The sequence below is a fragment of the Molossus molossus genome, unplaced genomic scaffold (genome assembly GCF_014108415.1).
Source record: "Molossus molossus isolate mMolMol1 unplaced genomic scaffold, mMolMol1.p scaffold_m16_p_21, whole genome shotgun sequence".
Classification (NCBI taxonomy): domain Eukaryota; kingdom Metazoa; phylum Chordata; class Mammalia; order Chiroptera; family Molossidae; genus Molossus; species Molossus molossus.
Genome location: NW_023425357.1, coordinates 44,994,566 through 45,016,472, shown reverse-complemented (window position 1 = coordinate 45,016,472; position 21,907 = coordinate 44,994,566). Strand labels below are relative to the sequence as shown.

Below are 21,907 nucleotides of genomic sequence, written 5' to 3'. Positions count from 1 at the left end.
TGCAGAATAGAGCCAACAAACAGCATGAGGCTCCATGGGTGAGGTGGCACTAAGACTTCAACACAGAGGAGTGAGGGACTTCAGGACAGTTGAGGACAGCTAATGGGTGAGGACTCAGGAGGGAAGCTCATGATTAGGATGGGGTGGAGATTCCCGGGGAGTACTGAGTGGCTGCACTGAACTGGACACCATGATGCCCTAGAGGCAGTGTTAGCAGGTAAAGCTGGTTCCTGAGTGAGACCAGAGTGCTGGACCTTGGATGTCAGATTACGTGACTGAACTTAAGTTGATTGGCAGATGGGATATTGATTATTGATCTTGGTAGTGACATATTGGAGATATCTTTAGGAAGATAAATATGATAGAGACATCAATTAAACCTGTCAGGATCTGAACTAAGGTAGTAGCAGTAGGAAAAAGAAGAAATTCCCATGACTAATTTAGGAAACATAGTGTCAGAGTTGGCAACTGACCGATTAAAGTGGCGGGAACAATGAAAGAAAGAAAGAGAGAACGAGAGAAGGAAAGAGAGAGAGAGAGAGAGAGAGAGAGAGAGAGAGAGAGAGAGAGAGAGAAAGAAGGAACAAATGAACGAATCAACTCTTTATTGGATGCTTTCTATGTGCTAGGCTCTTAGATGACTCTGGGTGTCAAGTGTGGGTGATTTGGGGATGACATTACCATTAGTAGAAACAGCGATCTAAGACATCGGGGAAGACAGTAGTTCATGCAGTTTTAAACAGGTTAAGTTCAATCCCATTTTTTGTTTTTTCTTGGTAGCAGCTTGGAGCTGTTTTCCCATGTGCTTCTAGCACTTGGAGATCCTCATACTTAATACATATCAGTCAAGCTTCTGTTTTTGGCACAGAAACTTTGTTTTTCCCAGGCTTTTCCATGTCACATTGTACAAAATGGCAGTAACTGTACAAAGAATTTTTGCACCAGGAGATTAGCCTTAAATGTTATTTCTAAGAGATCAGTTGAAATGACAAATATTAAAATAAAAATACTTTAGGGATGTATTTTCTTCATTTGGTCTAAAGAGTATTTATAGCTTGATGTTTATCATTCTAGGAAATCATGTCATTATCTAAACAAACACATGCACCAACCATCTGCATCCTCTCCTTTTCTGACATGTGACCATTCAAAGCAGGAATATGTCCATTTGACTTGTTTTGCTCCCACACACTAGAAAGGGATGATCTAGTTATCTATGCCCTTGTGATACCCAGTTCTAAGTCATGCCTTTGGACGGGCCTTGAGGGCATCAGCCACACAGTCCCCATTATTTGAAGAATCTGTTCTGCCAAGGACTGCAGTTACAAGAAAGGAAAGTGAGTTCCTTGCCCTGTGTTTATAACTTCAATTTTTTTCTCCATCACTGTTTTACTTTGTGCACCTTTGGACCAATTCTACACTCTGGTACCTTTCTTTCCCAGAGTAGGTTCAGGGCACTGGAGATAAAGTCGGTGTCCTTGACTTCTTGGTTGATTAGTTATTCATCCAATAACTACTTATTAACTTTCTTTTACGTTTAGGACATATAAATATATATTTATAATATATAAGTATTTACATATTCTACATATACATGATAGTGTCTTAGCCTGAGGGAGCTTACTTTTTTTAATCCTCACCCAAGGATACTTTTCCAGTTATCTTCAGATAGAGTGGGAGGGAGGGGGGAGGGGGGAGAGAGAGAAAGAGAGAGAGAGAAAAACATTCACGTGAGAGGGACACATTGACTGGTTGACTCCCACACGACCCTGACCAGGGCCAGGGACAAACTGCAACCGAGGTATGTGCCCTTTAGCCAGAATCAAATCCTTGACTCACTGGTCCGTGGGCAGACGCTCTAACCACTGAGCCTAACTGGCCAGGGCAAGGGAGCTTACTTTTTAGTTAGTAACATGAGGCCTACATAATAAGAGAAAACCAGCAAGATCAGTGACCCAGGTGAGGTCAAGCTGGTAGCACAGAGGTCAGTGGGCAGGCCACTGCAATAATTCTTAAGTTCAAGAGTATAGGCTGAGTTGTGAGGGTGACAGGTGAATGTACAGAAAGGGGACAAATGTGAACTGTTCTAGGAAGAGGCATGGCAAACTTGGAATTTGCTTATAATCTGTATTTCTGGTTCCCTTTGCAGTGCTCGACGGGAACCTTGGATTACATCCTAAAGCGCTGCCAGTTGGCTCTGCAGAATGTCTGTGATGTGAAAGACAGTGGCGATGTCTCACTGAAGTCCTTGGAGCCTGCAGTTTTGAAACAAGGAGAAGAAATCCACAATGAGGTGAGGATTTTGAAGAATTGTGAAGGGTCTGAGATCCTTCCCTATTTGCAAATTACAAGTTAATCTGCCATAGTTTCATATGAATGTAAGATATGGGACTCCCAGAGACAAAGGACAGTTTTTATTACTTACAACAGTAGCAGTAGCCAGAGTATCAACATTTTTGTGCCAGTTCTCTAAACCTCTATTTCCACGGGACAATGTAAGGTGGACCAGATAGCATGTGCACATGGAGGGGTTGCATTATAGGAGAGGAACCCAAGCTAAGGGAACCTGAATCTTTTATAATAGGCAGTAAGCAACTCTGTCCTTGACTACAATTCAAGACACTATCTTTATCCTCTAAGTCTTTTGGCAAACCTGCCCTTTGTTCTGGAGGAAGAAACTATATGTTTCAAGGCTGTTCACTATACAAAGATCCTTGCAATGAGAGTCTGAAACAAAGGACATTTTCTTGCTTACAGTACAGAAACACAATAGACCCATGAAGAACAGTCTCCCAATGGATCTGATGGGAATTGAGGGTGGACCCTAGAAGCAAGTGTCAGTGACTTGCTTTTTGCTTATTAGTTCTAATTCTGCAGTTCGTGAGACCCACAGATCTGGATCCCACCGGTCAGTTTTGCAAACTTTACTGTTCTCATTAGTAACCTTTCAATTGTTCTTCATCTTTGGACTACATATATTTTTATCTATTTAATCCATTGTCTAAATCAACTCATTTCTATATAAATACATTTCTTTAAGAAGGAAACTTTATATTACCACTGTAAGTGGAAAGCCAGTATCACTAGCCAAAAGAAAAGTAACCAGAAAAATATAACCAGTGAAAACAGAGCAGTGTTACTCAATTCCAGCTGCTGGTCTTGCTGAGAGAAGGCTCTGAGCCTTTATTCATTCTGTTAAGAAGGGAAATTAGGGCACACCTTGAGAAGTTTTCTAAATGTCATTGAATTCTACACATGAAATGGGTTAATTTTATATTGGGCAAATTATACCGCAAAACAAAACAAAACAACAACAAAACAAAACAAACAATAAAAATGACTGAAAGGAGAAAAGAATTTACCAAATGGAAGAGAACTGTTGAAAGTCATCAGCAGTCTGAGACGTTCTCTTTGGTATAATTGGAAGGATTGATGGAGAATTTGGAATACAGAAATATTCTCATTCATTTTTTTCAACAAATAATAATGGAACCTGTGCCAGACACTCTTCTGGGTGCTCTAGGATACACAGGTAAAAAAAAAAAAAAGATGTTCTCTTGCATGGAGGCGACAATAAATAATCAACTAAACACATTGGTTAATTATCTAGTATGTTAGATGCTTGTAAAAATCCAGTCAGTCAGAGGAAGGTGATAGAGATTAAAATCAGTAGAGAACATCCCACTGAGAAGACATCCTCTGAGCAGAGACTTGAAGTAGGTGAGGGAGTAAGCCTGGTGGATATTTGAGGAACAGTTTGGGTAGAGGGACCAACCGGGGTGAAGACTCTGTTCATGATTAGTTAAGGCATAGTTTGATTTGAGTGGTGGGAGTGAGGCTGTGACTTATAGGAGATGAGGTCACACAGATGGTACCTAAAGGTTTGAAGGTCTCTGGAGGGGACAAGGACTTCCCTTTTTACCTGCAGGAAATGGGGAGTCATTAGGGATTTTGAGCAGAGGAGAAACAATGGAATATAGTATCTTTAGCCCTGCTGGTGTGGCTCAGTTGGCTGATTATCGACCCACGGACCAAGAGGTCACCAGTTCAATTCCCGGTCAGGATACACATGCCCAGGTTATGGGCTCGATCCCAGTATGGGGTGTGCAGGAGGCAGCCAATCCATTTGTCTCTCCCATTGATGTTTCTATCTCTCTCTCTCTCTCCCTCTTTCTCTAAAAATCAATGAAAAAACATATTAAAGAAAAGATATTTAACGTCTTGTGAGCTTCCCCACAGTTTGTGAAACATGGCCATAATTTGTAGACCCAAAGGCAACAATAACCACTTCCAATGCTAAGCCAAACCACGACTGACTTTCTTTCCTTCACTGTATCTGACCAGTGTCCCATGTTCTCTCCCATCTGTCCTTGCCAGACATTGCTTATAGCTAGAACTGTGGGAATAATAAGCGTTTATGGGCCTGGCGACCTCACTGAATTAGACTTGGGAGCACAGTTATATCTTTGTCAATATTTGTAGTGAAGAAATTCTCACACAGAAGTGCAGCTATTTCCTTCTCTAAAAACCTTGCAAGTTTAGGAGTTGAGCTGGCAGAATGGATGCTCTCATTACCATGCACCTGGACTGTTTTCTTCCCCGTCCTTCTGGTCTTCGTCTGTGACTCTGATGTTTTGCTATCATCAATGGGTGGGAGAAATCGACAAAAAACATACTGTTTATCTAGAATATTGTCATCTGAGTACATTTGCTTCAGAAAGTAGATGGCTGCTTTTGACATTGCATATGTTAGCAATGGAGCAGAGACCTTAGTCCCTGAGGCTAGCCTGTGCCTGAATGGGGAGAGAGAACCTGGATCGAAATAGCGTGCGTTCCAGTCTTCCCCATCCTCCAATCTTTGATTCTTTAAGGTCATCTCCTTACTTAGGAACTAAATCCATATGACAGGGCACGTCGTCAGACACTGTTCTTTCACTGTCCAAGTTGGCTGGGGTTAAGCATGCGAAGACTTAGACTCTGCTGTGTCCTGTTGTTAAAGCATGAATGTCCATCGTAGTCACCACGGGTCCTCCTTGTTTGCTCTGCCCTTTCTTAAAGGCAATGTGCCTTTGCTGGACTAATTATAGGGTGAAGTCCTTGGTTTTATGTGCTGCAGGCTTTCAGGCTGTGTGGGTTTAGAAGTGGCTTGTTTTCCTTGTCTTGGATGGTTTCTAACTAAGCAATGTGGGAACTTTGGGATTGGAACGGAATCCACAAGAAGATATATATATTTTTTCTAACTTAGATGCTTAGAAAAGATTTTTGTTATAAGCAGAATCTCCCTCTGTGTTCTTGAATAATTTGTTTTCCTTCTTGAAAATGTGAAATGTAGAATCTAGCCTCTTTCCCTAGCCAGTTTCCCCCAGAGGCATGTGTCATTCAGTGACATCCTTCGGTTCTCGTTTTGTTCTGATCAGAGCTATTGTGAAAGGTCCTCATAGGGTAGCTCTTTGTAGATGGGACCTTAGCATGGCTCCCTGGTCTAAGGTCTTTCTCAGTGATTATAATGAGCTGTTGACACCTTTGGCCATGTTCACACATCTCATGAAGGAACTCCATGAGCTGACCTGGGATCAAATCAAGAGCCCACACTAACTTGGCAGAAGAAAAATTAGGCGGCATTTGCTTACTTGTAAGGGTAATGGAGATGATTTGCACGGTGATTTGTAAGAGTAATGCACGGTGATGTAGAATCTCAGAAATATGATTTCAGAATCTCCTAGGCTTCGCTTTCCAAATGCCTAAGTGTCCAAGGTCCAAGAATGTTCAGGTGGGTGGGTGCATTCTGTTTCCTCCTCCCCTTCAGACTTTTCCTAGACATTTCTAGGACAAAAGCTTTCCTTGATTGGTCTCTGTTTTTGGTATTCCACAGAGAAGGCAGGTGAGGGATAGTTCTGAGGATTATAGAGATGGGTTTATGGGTCACAGCTATGAAATTAACAGCATTATGAACATGTTTTCATTTTCCTGTGATGACTCAGAGGTCCTTTAAGATCCTTCTGATACCTGTGGGCATTCTAGGGAACTTCCATTAGGTGCAGGATGGAAACCTGGGCGTTTGGTTGATCAGCATCATGACCTGTAAGAGCCTCAAGAGAGCTCTTGGTTGTGGTCTCCCCGCTGCCCACATCTTTGGGGATCACCATAACCCATGGAGGGTTCCTTGGCCACTGTCAGCAGCTCCCCTTCTGACGGCTTGTCTCTTATTCCTGCTCTCATGGCTGGAGCCTTCCCGAGGGTCCAGGCTCTGGGGAGGGGATAGATCCTCTTCCGGTCCTGGCTAGAACTTGACCGCCTGTCGATGTGATTAGACTAATTTTTTGGAGCCCTGAAGGAAGGCCCCCATTCTATTCTGAGTCCTCATCCTTTGGCTGTCATGCAGGGTCCACCCCATGGCCCTCCTTTCTTATCCCCAGGGCTTGAGGGGGCAGACAACCCAGCTTTTTTTTTTTTTTCCTTCTTCCTTTTTTTGTAACTTCAACTCTGAAGCAAGAAGCTGGAATTTTTTTCCGTCTTTAATTAATTTTAAGAAAGGAGCCAACTACTTCTCTTGGCAATGAGGGAACTGGTGAGAGTGGCATTTGATTACAATCCTATAATATTTTGCCCACAATACTGAAATGAAAAGGTCAGGTTATGGAGAAGAATAAAACGCATGCCAGTGGATCTGATGCTCCCCAAGATGGTATCTCATGGGCATACTTTCACTCAAGAGCGGAACTCTGCTGGGACTAAGTCCTCAGTGTTGAACTTTTCTAGCTGGCCAGAGAGAGGAGTGGACATGAATGGACATGGACCTTAGAGATTTTTCTTCTCAGGAAATATGATGGCGAGATCCTCAAAGACAATAAGTTCTAGGCCTTGTGGCCTTGTTCACTTCCTGGTCTCAGCATCCAGCAAGTGCATCTGGTGGGACGTTACTATCGTCGTTAACCCACCTAATCCTCACCGCAAACCGATGTGGCTATTATGCAGCTATCTCTGTTTTATAGATGATAGGGGGCTGTTCAGTACTGCTGCCAGTTTTGAATGGATTCCAGGGCCCTTATTCTGAATGATGGCATTGTTTGCCTTGAAAGATAGGTACACATCTAAGCAGGAAGGTGAAATCCTCATTTACTGAAAAGGACAGGGTCTTTCTTTGCTCTTGTCTGCTAGCTGTCTCCAGGTATGCCCCTCTCCTTGCTTCTGAGTTTTAATGTACTGAAATCCAGACTCTTGTGTACCCTGATAGATTGAATGAACTACATACATATGATCATCTACTTTATTTTCTGGGATATCATGGTTGCCAAGACTTACATGTTTTGTCCTAATCAATGGAAATAACCAGCCCAAAGATACAAAAACTTTAAAACTTTTCCACTCTCCCTAACACAGGGCTTGGTGTTTTGCTGACAGTCTATTTCTATGGTGTGAACCAATTTCATGTCAACTCTATTAAACAGAACTCTTTATTTTCTTGTAGTAAACAATGTTGTTAAAACTGTACCTTCAGAGAACTTGAACCATATACACTTGTATTTTTATTCTGCTTTCAAAGCAGTCAGGTTTACTTCTGCTGGCCACGGTCTTTTAATCCCAGAGGTAAGGTTTAGCAACTATTGTCTTAACATTGTCTATATTCTTTTGTTTGTTTGTTTGCTTAAACAGCTTTAACTGAAATCACTTCTACATATCAAACAAACATTTAGTTAATGTGAACTCAAACCCTTTCTCATGACTTGGTGTTCTCAGCTTAGTTATTTGAGCCATTTTCGCCATTGTTAACTTTTCACAAGTTGCTTTTGTTTGCTTCATGAAAGTTCAATATGGATAAACAAACAAAAATTTCTTTGTGGCAGCAGGTGACAATTGTAGTAGCTCTGTGCGTGTATATGGAACATGATTATTTCTGCAAAGCCAGCTGACCCAACATTAAGCTCTGAAAGTCTCTTTAGAGGGTGGAGGTAAGAAGAGTTTGGGGAATGAATGGAGTTGTACTTTGATGGTAAAATTTGATTTTCTACTTGAAGATCTGTGAGAGGAGACCTGGGAAATAGATGGGAAACCATTTCTTATCTTTACAAAGCTTATCTTAACCTCTCGTGTACATATATGGGGATTGTTTCAGTGGCAGGGACAGAAAACACAACCTGAATTGGTTTCAACAAAAAAGGGCATTGGCAATAGCTTGATCAAGAGTCAGTTGATGTTACCAGGCCCTGGTTTTGATCCGTTCATTCCGACTCTCTTGCCTCCGTTCTTCCCATTCAGCAGGATGGCTGCCGAATCCTCTTCCTGTTCTTCTGACAGTCTGCAGTCTCAAGACTTGTTCTGACTCCACACAGGCCTAGTCCCCCCTGTCCAGTTCTGTGACCAGAGGAATGTGGTGGGCTGAGCCCTGGTATTAGGGCTGCAGCTCTGCCCAGATCACGTGCCCTGAGACCGGGGCGGGGTGGGCTGCCTGGTCTGTAGCTGGGGTGGGTAGAATGGAAGGAGGACTGCTGAGGACACAGTATAGGTTTATCCTTGTGGGGTCCTAGGAAGGAAAGGGCGTGGCTAGTGAGTTTGCTCCTCTTCGGTGTCATTTGCCCTAAGGTGAAAAGCAGGATTGGACCGGCTCCGGGGGGTTAATGTGTGCATGCCTCTAATTACCTTTATGTTGTTTAGTTGTATGGGTTGACATCATCACCAGCTCCTCCTGGCCCACAGTGAAATTCTTTATTTATTTTAAATCTAAGAAACTTAAAATTGAGATCTTCTAACACGTGTTTGTATTTTGCTCTTACTGCTAATCTCTAATACAGATATCAATAAAAACATACTTTGTTTGATTGAATCTTTCCCGTCACACACAGTGCCGGCTGCTCTATACTTCAGGATCTCAGTATTTGTTGTTGATTGACTTCAGCTGATACATGTGGTTCCCAATCCCTCCCCAGCCTGAGTTGGTCGTCTCACTGAGCGTGAAGCTGACTCTTTCCTCAACTTCGCACACATGCTCTGGGGACTCCAGGTTAGACTGGACCTGGTTAGGCTGAGCCTCTCGCCTTCTCTCATCCTCTGGCTGTGAAGCTACTGGAGGAGAACTGAGTGATGATGTCATCGTCCTTGATCGGCCGTCACGAGGGCGTTGTAACCACCACCTGGTCTCTACGGTCCACAGGTCGAGTTCGAGTGGCTGAGACAGTTTTGGTTTCAAGGGAATCGATACGAAAAGTGTACTGACTGGTGGTGTCAGCCCATGACTCAGCTGGAAGAAATGTGGAGGAAGATGGAAGGTGTGGTGAGTACGGGGTGTCCGGGACCCGTTTCCGGGAAAGTGCTGTATGAATCTCTGCTGCCTAATCTGCATAGGTAAATGCATATGTAACTATTCTGAATTATGGAGTTCGGTCACTTTCAGTAAGGTGATGGAACAGCCAGGATTTTGTCACTATGACCTCGGTTCAGTGGAATGAACATGTTTTGAACATGTACATATAAGGCGCTGTGTTAGATGCTCCAGGAAGTAACAATGAGGGGAGAACAATGTAACAATACCTACAATTTATCTGCATTTCTGTGTGCACCAGCATTATTCTAAGGGGTTTCCTACTGTTAACTTTTTAAAAAAAATTGTTTTTTATTCTCACCTGAGGACTTTTTTTTGGTGTGCATTTATCTTCAGGGAGAGAGGGGGGAAGAGAGAGAGAGAAACATTGATGTGAAAGAGATACATCAAGTGGTTGCCACCCACACGACCCCAACTGGGGCCGGGGACAAACTGCAACCGAGGTACGTGCCCTTAGCGGGAACTGAACCCGGACTCTCTGGTCTGCAGGCTGACACTCTAACCACTGAGCTAAACCGGCCAGAGCCCGCTATTAACTTTTAAACTTCTTACAACAGTCCTGTGAGCTGCGGAAACTGTGATGAGTCTTCACTCACAGATGTGCAAGCCAAGGCAAAGGAGTGAGCGCCTTGCCCAGGGGCCCCAGCAAGTGGCATGGCGAGGCGGAGCCCCGTCTGGCTCCATGGCTTGTGCGTGTAACCACGGCCTTCAGTTCAACAAGGAGGGAGACCCGAGTGCCGCCAGGTGTTACATTAGCTTACCTGAAACTCTGTAGTAGAGATTGTTGAAAATCACGGTCCAGAGCAAGGCGTATTAAATTCGGACCACTGGAGCTGGGACTGTTGTGAAGCATCAGATGTGGCTTTTGGGGACCTTTGGGGAGAGTAGGGTTGGATAGGGCACTTGGAGAGGAATTTAGGCTCTAGGAAGTGTATATACAAGATCAGAATTGAGGGAGTTGATGAGCCCAGGAATTCAGGGGACGTGACAGGAAATGTAGCTGGAAGGTGTAGAGGCCACATGGAGGGCTTGAAGTGAGTCTTAATTTAACTAGTAGTAATAAGAACAGATACTTCCATGACACTAAGTACCAGACACTATTCTAAATGCTTTATACATAACTTATTTTACTTTTAGGACAACCCCATAAAGTAGGTGTTATTCTCCCTGTTTTACAAATGAGGAGACTGAAGCACAAAAGGTCTACATCACTTCCTCCAGGTCATCACCGTAAGCGGGGAGCTGGGATTTGAACTCAGGAACGCCAGCTCCAGGGTCCTGGCCTTCCGCCTCCAAACAGTTGAATTTGGAGCGTGGTGGGAAAGTGATAAAAGCCTGCTGAACTCTTGAGAGAGCAGCACTGCGCAGACTTTGAAATGTGCTGGAAGGTGAGCTCATCTGCAAATACGGGTAGCTATTGCTCATCTCCATTTTATCCTAATGAAAATGTCAAGTCACAGCCCTGGAGAGGCCCTGGGTGAAAAGCCTGGGTCAGGATGCAGAAGTCCCTGTTTTCCAGACGTCTCCTCCACTCTGAAACCATGCTTTTCCTGGCTGTGTGTCCGCGGGAGGAATGCTGAACCCTCCTTGTAGAGCACCGAGAGTGTCCAGAAAGGGAGTCCTGCGTAGAAATGAGTCAGTGCGAGCTGAGCATCGTCAGCCCGAGCTGGAGGTAATGAAAAGTCCGTGCCTACGTCTCCTCCGTTCGTTCTGTTCCTAAACTTAGCCTGTTCAGGGTGTGCTCCACTTTTATGGGATGGATATGTAAAGGCAACTTCAATTTCCAGCCATCTCCCCGCCCCCAATTCTGGTTTTGTCCATTTACATCTGAGTTTGAACTTCTTTAATTGCTGAACCTTGACTTGAAGATGTCAGCTTGACTTTAAGATTGTAATTTGACAACGCTGTGAATTAGAATTGACAGACAAATATGAACAGAACTCACTGATTTTGTTAAGAATGTTTTTCAGGCCCTGGCCAGTTTGGCTCAGCAGTTAGAGCGTCGGCCTGCGGTCCAGAGAGACCCGGGTTCGGTTCCTGCTGTGGGCACATACCTCGGCTGCAGTTTGTCCCCGGCCCTGGTTGGGTTGTGTGGGTGACAACCACTTGATGTGTCCCTTTCACATCGATGTTTCTCTTTCTCTCTCTCTCTCCCTCCCACTCTGTCTGAACAAAAGATGGAAAAATGTCCTTGGGTGAGGATAAAAAAAAAAAATGTTTTTCAGTTGCTTTTATTCAAGTTAAAGGAAAAAAAGTGAAATCTTTGTTAGTGTGAGCTTGCCAGTGATGTTCATTGTGAATTCATTTGAGAGATTTATTTATAATGTTTGTGTTTTCTTAAAATTTGGTGGCGATGGCACATGAGGTAGAATATCTTCTATTTACTTTATAACGCTCATGTAAAAAATACCCAGAAAGAAGAGCAGTCTTGGGAACTCTCCAGAGGGAGCTTGCCTGCCGTCGGTGTGGCGTTACTAAGTGTTCTGAGCAGAATGAATGGCCTCAGTGTCTCGCAGCAAAGCCTCCGGACGATCACTATCAGCAGACTGAAGGTTTGGGCCAAGATAAAAGGGATAGTACTTCTAAATTAAATTTAAGCATTGCTTCAAGCCTTTTTTAATGACTTTGAACAAATTCATAATAATTTATTTTTGCGATTGGGGGAGCCAGAAGAGAATAGTCACTGGAAAAGTGCATGCCTCTGTGGTTCTGTTTGTGCGGGACCATCTGGTGTTAGTGCACTTGGCACTGGCCGGTTCGATTCCTCCTTTGCACCAAGCCCACCTCCTATTTTTCAGTTGCAAGCAGTAGGGGGCAATGTTGAGCTACCAGTCTGAGGCCCCCAGATGAGAGCCTTTCAGGAAAATGCATACAAATGTACCACTAACTGTCAAGAATTATCCCTGTTGCTCCAAGTTAGCTGTAATCTCCAAGATTCCATAACACAGGAAATCAGTTGTGGGTTAACAAATTCAACAGCAATTTAACATAAAAAGTACAGAGTTTGGTGCACATTTGGATTCTATAGAATTAGGCTAATCTAAACAGCATTTCTGAACGCATTCACATGGCTTCCAGGGAATATATTACTAAAAATTATTATCCTCTTAGACAAATGATTCTTCTTTATCTTTATGCTTTTTGTTTTTTGAATCGCAAGTCACATGTGTGTGGTGGAAAGACTTCTCTAATTAATGTCTTTTGTCTGTTCCCCAACATGGCATTGATCTCTTTTGGCGAGAAAATAAAACAAAAAACCTCAGGCAATATGCACATTACTTTTCCCCTCTGCTTATGAGTAACACAACCTTCGACAGCCCTTGTCTCGGCGAAGAGACTGGCGTTGTAATTGCTCTGTGGCTCTGTCTGTGTTCTTATTTTCACTTTGTGGTTGGAAGGTGTGGTCTCAGGTAGGCTAGAGAAGAAGAATGGAGAATGAGCTCGGAAACCCCGTTCCTGCCATTAACGGTAACCGCCTCGCGTGTCATAACCAGTCACATATTTCAGAAAGTTGAGTCAGCGGTCTCTTCGATTCCCCAGCCTCTGCCGCCCGTGCCCCGACCGAGCGGCCCCGTTCCTGTCGCACTGTGTGTTCTCGCCAGTTCCCTCCCGAGGACAGATTGCTCCGTGCATGCTCTTGTGATGGAAATGTTAGACCTTCGATTTGAATGGCATTCTGATAAAATATCACATTTTCCTTGAATATTGCCTCCTGAATTAACCCCAAAGCAACACGGCGCTTTCTTCTAACCAGGAACGTAGCCTAACCTTTCCTCTCCCTCCGCTGTCTGTTCAGGAAGGCGTGAGACCGCTGTAGCACTCTTCAAATATTTGTATTTTATTTTTTCTAAACCAACCCACCACCCCACGTTCAAGATCACTGTATTCTGAGCAGACTCCTCAGGATAAGCGAGTTACCATTTGAAAGGAGCCCTGCGAGCTTTGCTGCCGGGTGAGGAGAAATGTGAAAAGCTGAAACCTCCCGTGAGGCGGAAGCCTGGCCGCGGCCGAGATGCGGCGGAGAGACCGCTGTCTCCGGGGCCCGCGTCGCACTCGGCGACACTGACATTCATTTCACCTGGAAAATGTTGAACACTATCGAATTCACAGCGAGGCAGAAAAGAATGCTAGGGGTGGTGTCCTTTAAATTGATGACATTTATTCATTTCTTTCTGACCTTAAAGAAAAAAAAAAGCTCAATTTGGTATAATCCTGTGGAAATATTCTAGAAGAGTTTCCAGAGTAAACATTTGCAGAAGTACCAATGATTTCTATACTGGAGAGAAATGTCTTCATGCTTTTTTCATTGCCTTTTTTTTCCCCAGGAGAAGAGTAGATCCTGGTGGCTTTTTTATGTCTTGAATGGCATTTCCTGTCTTGACAGTTCCTTGGTCCTGGCTGGGGTGGCCACGCCTTCCACGGCCCTTGGCCTCGCTAGGCCTTGTTGACTTTAGCGGGTAGGAGCCAAGACGGGATTATTTTAATGTATCCATTTCGAAGCAGTGTAAAACACAACATGTAATTATGGTAGGTAAGCCATAGGCTACATTTAATTCTACCCATTTATGTTCAAATTTGGCACAGGAGAACAGGAGATGTGGAAAATGAGTAGGTGTTTTATTTAATACCGTTACCCGTGTCTTGTTAAAGTTTTAAGAGAGAAAGCGACTGAAGAATGTGGAGGTTGTCCTTTACAAGCCAGTTGCAATAGCTTAATTTCGAGATGAGTCCTGCCCTTTCCCTCGTCGTTCCGGCCTGCGCGTTCACGCGAGACTCCTGCCGCGGGCGCGCCTGCTGCCGTCCAGCCCGTCAGTGCGGGTGCATCTGAGGGGCTCTGTTTGCTTCTGGAGAGATCAATGAGCTGTCGCCACCGTGCTTTAGGTCAGAATCTTGGTGACTGAATAGACAAGGCCGCCTTTTCATGTATCGAAATATACAGAAATATATACGGAGTGTGCTGGCCCTTGCCATCGTATTACAGTATAGTTAGCCAAGTTCATTTTAAACTTTCTTTTAGGATGAAAGATTTGGGGGTGGGGTATGAGGAAGAAAATGTATAAATAAATATTAATTTTTTTGTCCCTGGAGATGGTGAAGTCACTAACATACATGTATGTGTATGCATATATATTTATGTATATTCTCCCCTTTAGTGTTCATGTGTATACCAAATTATATTTGCTCACATAATCCTGCCTTCCATTTTCCAGAGTTAGCATTTCTGATGTAAGAGCAGGAAAATATTAGTCATTTAGGATCTGGTGGGAGGTGGCCAGTGGTTTTAAATTAAAATGTAAATTCCCTCCTCCCCTTTTTGACTGGCACAGTGCTGAGTGGCTCAGGACACGCACAGATCGGAGGCAGGCAAACAGTCACACGCACCCAATAGCTCAAGTTATGTGCGCAGACACTGAGTTTGGGGACTGCAATGGTTAGCTTTGCAAATTTGGAAAAAACGAGGAAAAAAGTCACTTTTCAGCCACATGTGGCTTAAAACCCTTGGCTCATATAATTTTTATTGTCTTAAATGTGTTCCCCGAGGTTGGTGCTTTCTGTTCCCGGCCTCCCCACCCCCTGCTCCAATCCCCACAGCTGCGCCATTCCATTGAGAGTGAATGGGGGGACTGTACATGTGATTTAGCGATGCACTTTTAACACGTTTTTATTCCTTCTTTGATTGCCTTCTGGATTTGCCTCAGATTTTTCCATTTTTTCCCTTCGTTGTTACAAACTCAGTAATGATTGGGGAAAAAAAGGATTGCGTATCCTGTCTTTTTGGGGAAGAAATTTACAATTCCAAGAGAATTCAGGCTTAAGCCTTAGAAACAGAATGTGCATCGAAAGCACAAAGGACTGTGTTTATGATTCTCTTTGAAGTGTTTTTGCAACTGGATAAGGAAAAATTTAGAACTCGTCTGATAGTGTTCAGGGTAAATACTTAAACCCCTTTAGAGAATTTCACACACAGATACTGTGCAGCAGAAAAAAGGGATACTTATGTTTCTTAAAGCTGCTACAGCCTACAGCTTTGTACTTAAAGACAGAGGTGTTGAATAGAATTCTACTGAGGATACATCCAGTGACAATATCTCCAAGAACATCAGAGCAAACCAGTGGGTAGGACTTTCTGTTTTTAACCCTTCAGTGAGCCGTGTGAGTTGAGCTTTATTGGTACCAAGTACTAGAATGTGCCTGTTTTACCCCAGGAATGTTAAGAGGCCGCTCCAGGCCTCTGCTCTGCACACAATGGGAACAAGGCTAAAACATGCCGGAGATGGTGAAGCAAAGTGACAGGAGCTGGGAAATTCCAAGAGAAACCTCGCTGTCTCTCTTCACTCTTGTTAGTGTGTCGAGCGAAGACCTGGAATAAACAGTCAAAATTTCTATTTTAGCCATGATTTCATAGGCTTTAGATAAATTCTGCTAGCCATTGTTAAACACACACACACATTTCACACACTATAAACACACACACACACACACATACACATTTAATAGATGAATTCTTTTGTTTGAAATTATTTTAACTATCCTGGAATTCCAATTGATAGAAAGGTGGGAAAATCCTGCTACTTCTCCCTGGGGTGCCCGTGTAGCTGGGGCTGCAGGAATTTATTTGGGATTCCATTGGTTAGCAAACCATCCTATCATTTCAGATGTGATCCGAGAAACCCTGGTGCCAGATTGGGGTGACAGGGATTTTTATTTTTCCAGGATAAGATACAGCATAAAACAAATGTGTACATTATTTCCTCCTAGTTTTTTTGGGGGGGTGGGGGGGTAGAGTGGGAAGTGGGGCATTAAATTCAGCTTTAGTCTGTCATTATCTTATTATAAAGAAATATCCTAGAAGAATCTCTGGAAAAATGAAGTTATGTTTTTAAAAAATCAGCAAACCTATAGTTTTGAAAGGGAAGCAAGATTTCCAAAGAATGTGCCAATTGTTGGAGATGTTATCGATATTTTAGGATTTATTTCCCCCAAGTTGGTTAATTGAATGGCCCTTAAAAGTGTTACCTTGTGAAGAAAATGATGATGATCTAATGAGAAGGCTTGTGAGGCAGAAGTTCCATAGACATGCAAGGCAACACCAGGAGTGATTTCAGGAGGAGGGGTAAAAAGTCTTCAACTTAGAAACCTCTCCTTAGAGGGCGTTTGTTGGACTCCCCCTTCGACAGCATCCCTCCCCTCTTTCATGTCCCTTCCCCTAGAGCTAGGGCCGGTCCTGGAGCTATCGGGAACACTCTGGAAGGCTGGCTGGGAATCTTTCCATATTTTGCAGAAATATCTCTAAGGACAAATGTGCTCCAAGTGCCAAAGCCTTACCGAGAGCTCTGGGAACACGTTGAGTTGGCGCTTTCATGCATCAAGGGTAACAAGCATCACCTGCTCTCTTCTCGTCTGACATCTGCAAAAGAATGACCTTTTTTTAAACAAGAGGAAACTGTGATATGTTGTCTTTTCAGGTCCCGAAAGTTTCTCTGTGATCACTTGCAGAAGATATTTTGAACACCGTCTTTTCCCTGATACACAGATCGTGGTGGACTCTTTGTATTTCCTCCCCAGGATCTCGGTCCATCTGGAACCACCTGCGACAATCTCATTCATAAAATTTTCCTTGATGTGGATAAAAACCTCAGATAATCGCAAACTTGGTTTTGATTAATTGACATACTTAGCCTTCAAATAAAAATCTGGAGTCTTATGGCAATATTCAAAATGAATCTCCAGTTGTTAGAAATGTCTGTTTTGGTGGTAAAGACTTGGAACAGGCGGTAGCTTGATAATATATATCTCTCATTTAAATATTATCAAATGAGCAGTTATGAACTACCTAGGAATTATGCAGAGATCGTCTTTAGCAGATGTTGGGGGATGAAGAAGGCTTGTATTTTACTTAACACTAGACTTTCATGTAGTTACAGTGGAATGTTTTAACAGATGGAAGTGGTGGATATGCCAATGCCTGTAATAAATCAATATTTTCTTGGTGTTAGGTCTCACCTCTTGAGACATCTGACCAGTAGTTGGGAAAGGCAGGCCGTAGTCAGTATCTCAAATTCAACATATCCAAAACCAAACTCCATTCCCATAGCCCCCGAGCCTTTCTCTCAGGGTTGCACCGCCCAAGTGTTTGCACGGTCCAGTTGCCCAGCCTAAAACCATGGAGTTGTCCTGATTTATCCGCAAATTTAGTTAGCTCTGTTTTCTAAATATATTCATGATCTGATCCCCTCCCCGAACTTCACCATGTCCTCTGCTTCCACCACCCTGCGTCCACCCTGTCAGTGTTCCTTTAAATAGTTCAGGTTATTTCACCCCTGGAAACTCACCCTCAGGTTCAGAAATCCAGCTTCCTCGCCCCGGGGCTTGGAGCCCTGGAGTATCTGCCACCCCCTCCACCAGCCGCCTCTCGCCTCTCGGTGTTTGGAGCATGCCCAGCTTTCATGCCCAGCTTTCTGCTGCCCCGGGGCCTCACACTGCTGTGGCCTGTCTGGAATCTTCTCTCCTCTGTTAGTTGCATGTCTCCCTCCCCCCCCTCCTTCAGATCTCACGCTGCCCCTGGGAGAGTTTCTGTGACCGAGCTCTCGCTCGCTCGCTCGCTGTTGTAGAGCACCTTGCCTGCCCCACCGGGCTCCCATCCCTCTGCACCGCCCGCCAGGTGATGTTTACTGTCTGTCTACCTAATGGAGTCCTCAGGAGGGCGGCGGCTTGGCATATTCACTGTGATTTTCCTGCTCCTAGAGCAGTGTCGGATACATAGTAGCTACTCGACACTTACTTGTTAAAGAGATGAATGGACGTGAGGTCAGCGCTGCAGTCCTGCCATTTCCTCACCCCGTGCTCACCGGCCTGGCCTTGGATAAATTCTCTTTAGCTCTGTGTTTTCTGCGACTGTCAGGTCCTGCTCAACAGGAATATTTTGGGGTTATTTTTATTTTTAAACAAATATAACCCTTCAAACAATACCCCAAAACATCTTTGACATTAAAAGAAAATACATATCAAGAGCACAGAGGATGAAAGAACGTCCTATTTTATGCCTTTGACATTAGCACCCTGGAGATTGAGCCATCACCAACAAATAGATTATGCAGATACGAAAAATCTCTCTCTTTTTAAAATGAGAAATGTAAGTAGCCTATTAGTTTCCCTGAGCAGTTGTGTTGCTGAAACTTAGAATCACGGAGCTTTGTTGCACTTGTTGGCATCCTTCATTATTTTAGATTTCCCTATTCTTGAAAAACTTACTAGAGTAAAATTGCCATGCAATGAAATGAGTTCTCCAACAAAGCTGGACTTTTAGTACAAATCTCTAAAGTTCTACAGGGAAAGTGACAGGCACTGGGCAGGTTTTGGGCACAGAACTAGGGAAATCCCCGAGGAGTAAACTGACTTCCACCAGGCAAGCTGAAAACTGATTAAAATATTTATCATCCTTTGGGTATGCAATAGCTTTTGATGATGGAAGGCATATTAATATTCATCTCTGCTGCTCGCCTACACTTCAGACAGATCCCAGGGAAGGATGCTCAGGTGACCAGCTTCCTCTCCTCCTCAGGAGTCCTTGGGACCCAGTCCCGCTCAGAAGCAAGGAGTGCCCTGTGATGTGATCGGGCTTCTCCTCTGGGGCACGGGGACGGGAGAAGACACACGGGAGGGCCCTTGGGCTGGAGAGCTGGAGCAGAGCCCTGCTTTCTCACAGGAAGTCTCAGCTGGAACGAAAAGGAAAGCTTGGGCATCGTTTTCCAGGCAGCAGAACTGCCTTTGCTGCCTGAGTCCACGAGGTAGGCTCGGCTTCTTGGGTGAACAGCAAGATCGAAGCCTAACAGGACTTTGGGGGGATGCCACTCACTGGAGGCTCCGAGTCCCCTCTCTCCCCCGTTCTCCCATCTTTGTTGCGGAAGATGGAGAGAAATCAGCTCTGTTTGCTGCTGAGCGCTTGTTCTAGAGTGTTCCATCCATCTCTCTTTTGTCGTGAGACAGAGTGAATACATATGGTGTCCACAGAGCCAGGGGTCAGTAGCACAGGTAGCCTGCTGTGGTTCTCAGGATCTTTAAAATGTGTTTCCCCTTAATGAGACAAAGAATCTGGCTTAACTGGTTAATGAAGCAGTGTTGTCTTCTGTCTAAATGAGAAGATCCTTGATTATATTCCACGGGCCAGTAAGAGCTCTGTGAGAGTGCCTTCTTATCGACTGCTCCGACCACCTGGGCACGGAACAGAGCTGTCTCGTAGAAAGGCAACATGTTAAGAAATTTCTGTGTCTGAAAATTCCGAATCTCCCCACTTTCCACTTGAGTTTTTGCTATTTCATGCAGAGGTATTTTTATGAAGGCTACCGTGAAAATTGGACAGTCACTATATTCAAAACCTGTTTTTATAGAGCAACGCAGAGGAGAGAACAGCCGGTCATTTCTCCCTCCCTCGGCTCCGCTCGGCGCAGGGAGGTGTAAGCTGTCCGAGGAGCCCGGACTCGGTCTGGCAGGCTGACGAGGGCGGTAATTCAGAGGAAAGAAAAGCGAGGGAGAAAGTGGCCTCTGGCACCGGCCTCTGGGAACGCGAAGGGTTTGCTAGATGGAGGTGGGCGGAGGCTGTTCAGAGAGGGCAGAAGCAGAGACATCTTCATGGTGAACACAGGCTGTGCGTCCAGACTAGGTCAGACTGGATGGGGTGGGATCCGTGTGACCCAGCGGTGACAGGTAAGAGCAGGAAGGTCAGCGAGGACCTTCTTTGCCGGGTGCAGTGCCGTCAACCCTGAAGGGCTGGCTTTCTGTCAGAGTCACGACGACCAAAGTGCTAAATGTGTCCAACTAAGAATCAAATGAAAACTTGTGCAGTATCTTGCATTTGAAAGGCTGTACTTGGGAAACAAGTCAAAATTGTATGATTTTCATTAATTTCAAAAGCTGTCTGCATCCCGAACACACCGAACTAGCAACATCGTCCATTTCCAGAAGATCACAGATGCGTTGAGGCCTTTCCCTACCAGGGCTCTGGTTTCCCGTAAGTGAAATACTGTACCAGCCTAACCGTTTGGGACTTTGGCCAGAGGCAGGTCTTCCCATGTGCAGACCACTTGTGATTCTTTCTTGTTTGGGAACCTTAGGTCCGTTTCATTTTATTTAGTTTTGACGTTGGGATTGCGGTTTGGAGGAAATGACAGCTCCAGCGCCCCTTGGAGGGGACAGCCTTGAGGACTCCGTGCTTGCATGAAGGTGTTGCGAGCTGCAGCCAGCGAGGTGTCCCCAGCCATGCGATTTGGGTCAGGAGAGCGGGAGTGGTCCTCTGGCTCTCCCGCTGCTGAACCGGGGTGTGTTCCTCCCCATGCATCTCGGGCCCGGGCTCACGGCTCCCCGTCAGCGGCTGCGCCTCCCTGCTGTCCCCCGTTTGCCCCCACGTGTCTGTCCCGGGCTCACGGCTCCCCGTCAGCGGCGGTGCCTCCCTGCCGTCCCCCATTTGCCCCCACGTGTCTGTCCCAGGCTCACGGCTCCCCGTCAGCGGCTGCGCCTCCCTGCCGTCCCCCGTTTGCCCCCACGTGTCTGTCCCGGGCTCACGGCTCCCCGTCAGCGGCTGCGCCTCCCTGCCGTCCCCCGTTTGCCCCCACGTGTCTGTCCCGGGCTCACGGCTCCCCGTCAGCGGCGGTGCCTCCCTGCCGTCCCCCGTTTGCCCCCACACATCTCGGGCCCAGGCTCACGGCTCCCCGTCAGTGGCTGTGCCTCCCTGCCGTCCCCCGTTTGCCCCCACGTGTCTGTCCCGGGCTCACGGCTCCCCGTCAGCGGCTGCGCCTCCCTGCCGTCCCCCGTTTGCCCCCACGTGTCTGTCCCGGGCTCACGGCTCCCCGTCAGCGGCGGTGCCTCCCTGCTGTCCCCCGTTTGTCCCCACACATCTCGGGCCCAGGCTCACGGCTCCCCGTCAGCGGCGGTGCCTCCCTGCCGTCCCCCGTTTGCCCCCACGTGTCTGTCCCGGGCTCACGGCTCCCCGTCAGTGGCTGTGCCTCCCTGCCGTCCCCCGTTTGCCCCCACGTGTCTCTGTCCCGGGCTCACGGCTCCCCGTCAGTGGCTGTGCCTCCCTGCCGTCCCCCGTTTGCCCCCACGTGTCTGTCCCGGGCTCACGGCTCCCCGTCAGTGGCTGTGCCTCCCTGCCGTCCCCCGTTTGCCCCCACGTGTCTCTGTCCCGGGCTCACGGCTCCTCGTCAGTGGCTGTGCCTTCCTGCCGACCCCCGTTTGCCGTTGCACTTGGGCGTGTCAGCCCACCCCTCGAAAGACCGAGTGATGTTCGGAATGTGAATGGTGGCTGTTCACTCTGGTGTCGCACCCCTTTATGTATAGATCTCAGCGACTCACTTCTCCCCTCTGTCATGTTACTATTGTCTAGTGATTGGATTTATTGCTTCCAGGGCGCAAGGGGTTCCCTTTGAGTGACTCAGATGTGTTTTTCCTACCCGGGCCTGAAACATTGCCTCTTCCGTGATTTCGTTCAAGAATCTCAGGTCTTGAGTTAACTGAGGCCACCCGATGTGTTGGTGAGAGGGAGACATGCCATTCTGGGCCATGTTTCACGTTACCAGAGAACCTTATGGAAGAGTC

The 21,907-nt window shown here is 45.7% G+C and overlaps 1 protein-coding gene across 2 annotated transcripts in view; it reads left to right on the top strand.

Annotated features, from left to right (window-relative positions):
* Window positions 1-21,907, top strand: part of FTO (FTO alpha-ketoglutarate dependent dioxygenase) — a 335,534-nt gene that overhangs the window by 146,761 nt on the left and 166,866 nt on the right. Inside the window, exons 6-9 of one of the 2 annotated variants that reach the window (XM_036274140.1) lie at window positions 2,150-2,293; window positions 9,149-9,268; window positions 10,538-10,704; window positions 10,836-10,915. In XM_036274140.1, coding sequence (XP_036130033.1) covers window positions 2,150-2,293; window positions 9,149-9,268; window positions 10,538-10,666 — 393 coding nt within the window. In that variant the 3' untranslated portion in view covers window positions 10,667-10,704; window positions 10,836-10,915. Of the gene's footprint in view, window positions 1-2,149; window positions 2,294-9,148; window positions 9,269-10,537; window positions 10,705-10,835; window positions 10,916-21,907 lie in introns of those variants that run through there. The other variant, XM_036274139.1, reaches the window with a different exon arrangement.